Source organism: Mesitornis unicolor, unplaced genomic scaffold, assembly GCF_000695765.1.
Source record: "Mesitornis unicolor isolate BGI_N332 unplaced genomic scaffold, ASM69576v1 scaffold37703, whole genome shotgun sequence".
NCBI lineage: Eukaryota > Metazoa > Chordata > Aves > Mesitornithiformes > Mesitornithidae > Mesitornis > Mesitornis unicolor.
Genome location: NW_010173299.1, coordinates 1 through 2334, shown reverse-complemented (window position 1 = coordinate 2334; position 2334 = coordinate 1). Strand labels below are relative to the sequence as shown.

Below are 2334 nucleotides of genomic sequence, written 5' to 3'. Positions count from 1 at the left end.
CGGCCGTGCTGGAGTACCTGACGGCCGAGATCCTGGAGCTGGCGGGCAACGCGGCCCGCGACAACAAGAAGACGCGCATCATCCCCCGCCACCTGCAGCTGGCCATCCGCAACGACGAGGAGCTCAACAAGCTGCTGGGCAAGGTGACTATCGCGCAGGGCGGTGTGCTGCCCAACATCCAGGCCGTGCTGCTGCCCAAGAAGACCGACAGCCACAAAGCCAAGAGCAAGTAAAAGTAACCTGAGGAGTCATCTCGCCTCAAGAGTAACCCAAAGGCTCTTTTCAGAGCCACCCACTTTCTCTTAAAAGGAGCTGTAGATCCTAAAAAAAAATAAAATCCCCAAATACTTATTTTCACACTCAAAAATGATTAAATTTTACATCTATATTGCAAAATAACAGGTAATTGCTGGTAAATTCATGCTGAAAATGAAGTTGTATTTCGTATGTAAGGAATCATTTTGCTCTCGTAGGGATGAGGACAACAGCTGAAGGTTACTGCAAGGTGGAGCCCACAGCCTTCTCTTGTGTCAGCTTAACGCTGTGTGAAGTAGAGGGAACTCACCGATGTCTTTAAAAAACAACCCAGCCCCTGCAGAGAACCTTTTTTTCTTGTTTTGTTTTGTGGGTTTTTTTTTCATTTTCGTGGTTAGTTTTTTTTTTGTTTTTAAATCGCCCCTCATAACTAGGCATTCCAAATTATTAATTTTTAATACAGCTTTCTTCTGGCTTCGAGTTGCTGTGCCGATTTCCTGCTTGGAAGCTGAACGGGTTTGAGAGTAATTTTTAGATGCTGGACACAGTTTGAGGTAAAAAAGGGCTATTGCCAGTTTTGAGTCTACCTCATATATATAGCACTGACCTTTGCCATCAGGATGTTGAAACAGAAACAGAAAAGCGGTGTTTGTAGGTACATAAATACATTTTAAGAATTATCAATTCAAGAACAAATTATTTGAATCATAACCCTGTACAAAATTTTAGTTCCACTGCCAGTTACAACAGCAAGAGGCAACAAGCAGTTTACAGGCCTTTAGCAAAAAAAACGGGTTGGAGACAATACTGAGACAATAATGTTTTAATTATCTGTGTTCTGAAAAATAAAATGCAATTACTTTTGATTTGTTTAAGTGTGGTCTTGGTAAAGAGCAGATGAAGACTCTCCCCCTCTTGCTAGCAGCCAGTCAATTCAGCATAACAGACATACCAGTTGGATAAGTTATTTTTAATATTACTTCCAATGCAGAAATCTGTCTCTGTACGGCAAAAAAAGTGAGTATTTTGCAATCTGCTGTGAAAAGGAAGCCCAAACCAATAACTTAAGCTCAACTTTTATTGTGTGGAATTATGGAAAAAACAGCTGCAGCAGTGTTTCCTTAGATAAGGATGACTCAGATTTTCACCAATCAAGATGTATGAAAAGCAATACACTGCCAAATTATGAAGCGATAGGGCACTGATTATAATTGTTAATAGAACCTGGCCGTGTTAAGTTCTTATGTCACCTAATTTATTAAGAAAAATAAGTATTTCTGTAGTAGGGCACTAGGAAACCATGTCTGTATTGTGCACACTGAGTAACACAGTACAAGCTGCTATGCCATAAAAAGTCACCTCCTTCTGGGGTACAAACAGCCCTTCACAAGACTTTATTCTACTTCTCACCTTGTTGCTTAATGCACAAATTTAAATTATTTTAATTATTTTGAAAGGGCTAAAGGATTTTGGACAAAGCAGCTAATTTCTAATCCATATTCAGTGCTCAAGATGAGCCTGTGTTACTTCCTCCTCTTTGAAATCAATTTGCGATTAAAATATCGGTTGAAATCCCTGACTTTCAGTTCAGATTAAGAGAAGACCCTTTAAAGAATAATAATTTATTACTTTGGAAATTTAGTTGTCCACGTCGCGGATTTTATTTGTAAGGAAAAACAAAAGTTTCTGTCTCCCGAGGTCTGTCCAGGTCCAGGGCTCGGGGTTTATCGCCTCTTTTTTAACTCACCCTTTACCTCTTCGAAGGGAAACTTCGCCGAGGGGAACAACAGTCTGTCTTTTCCACGCCGCCGCGAACTGCGGGTGTGTCGGCGGCAGAAATTCTGACAAAAACGGGCTTTTTCGACTCCTAAGAAACACAAAATGAGCGGCGAGAAGGGACCTTTCTGCCGTGCAGGGGGGCGGGCGCTGCAACGCACCAATCACCGCGCGGCTCCGCTCTATAAATAAGAGGCCGCGGACGCGCTGCAGGCCCAGTGGTTCCCTCTGATTCGTGGACGACGGCAGTCGCCATGTCGGAGACCGCGCCTGTTGCCGCTCCCGCAGTTTCTGCTCCCGGTG

At 42.9% G+C, this 2334-nt stretch overlaps 1 protein-coding gene across 1 annotated transcript; it reads left to right on the top strand.

Moving 5' to 3' along the window:
* Positions 1-2: 2 nt before the first annotated feature.
* Positions 3-233, top strand: LOC104537720 (histone H2A-like; the record flags this gene model as incomplete). Its single annotated transcript, XM_010180688.1, has 1 exon — positions 3-233. A coding segment is annotated over one exon (231 nt), but the record flags the coding sequence as incomplete, so codon positions are not given.
* Positions 234-2334: the final 2101 nt, after the last annotated feature.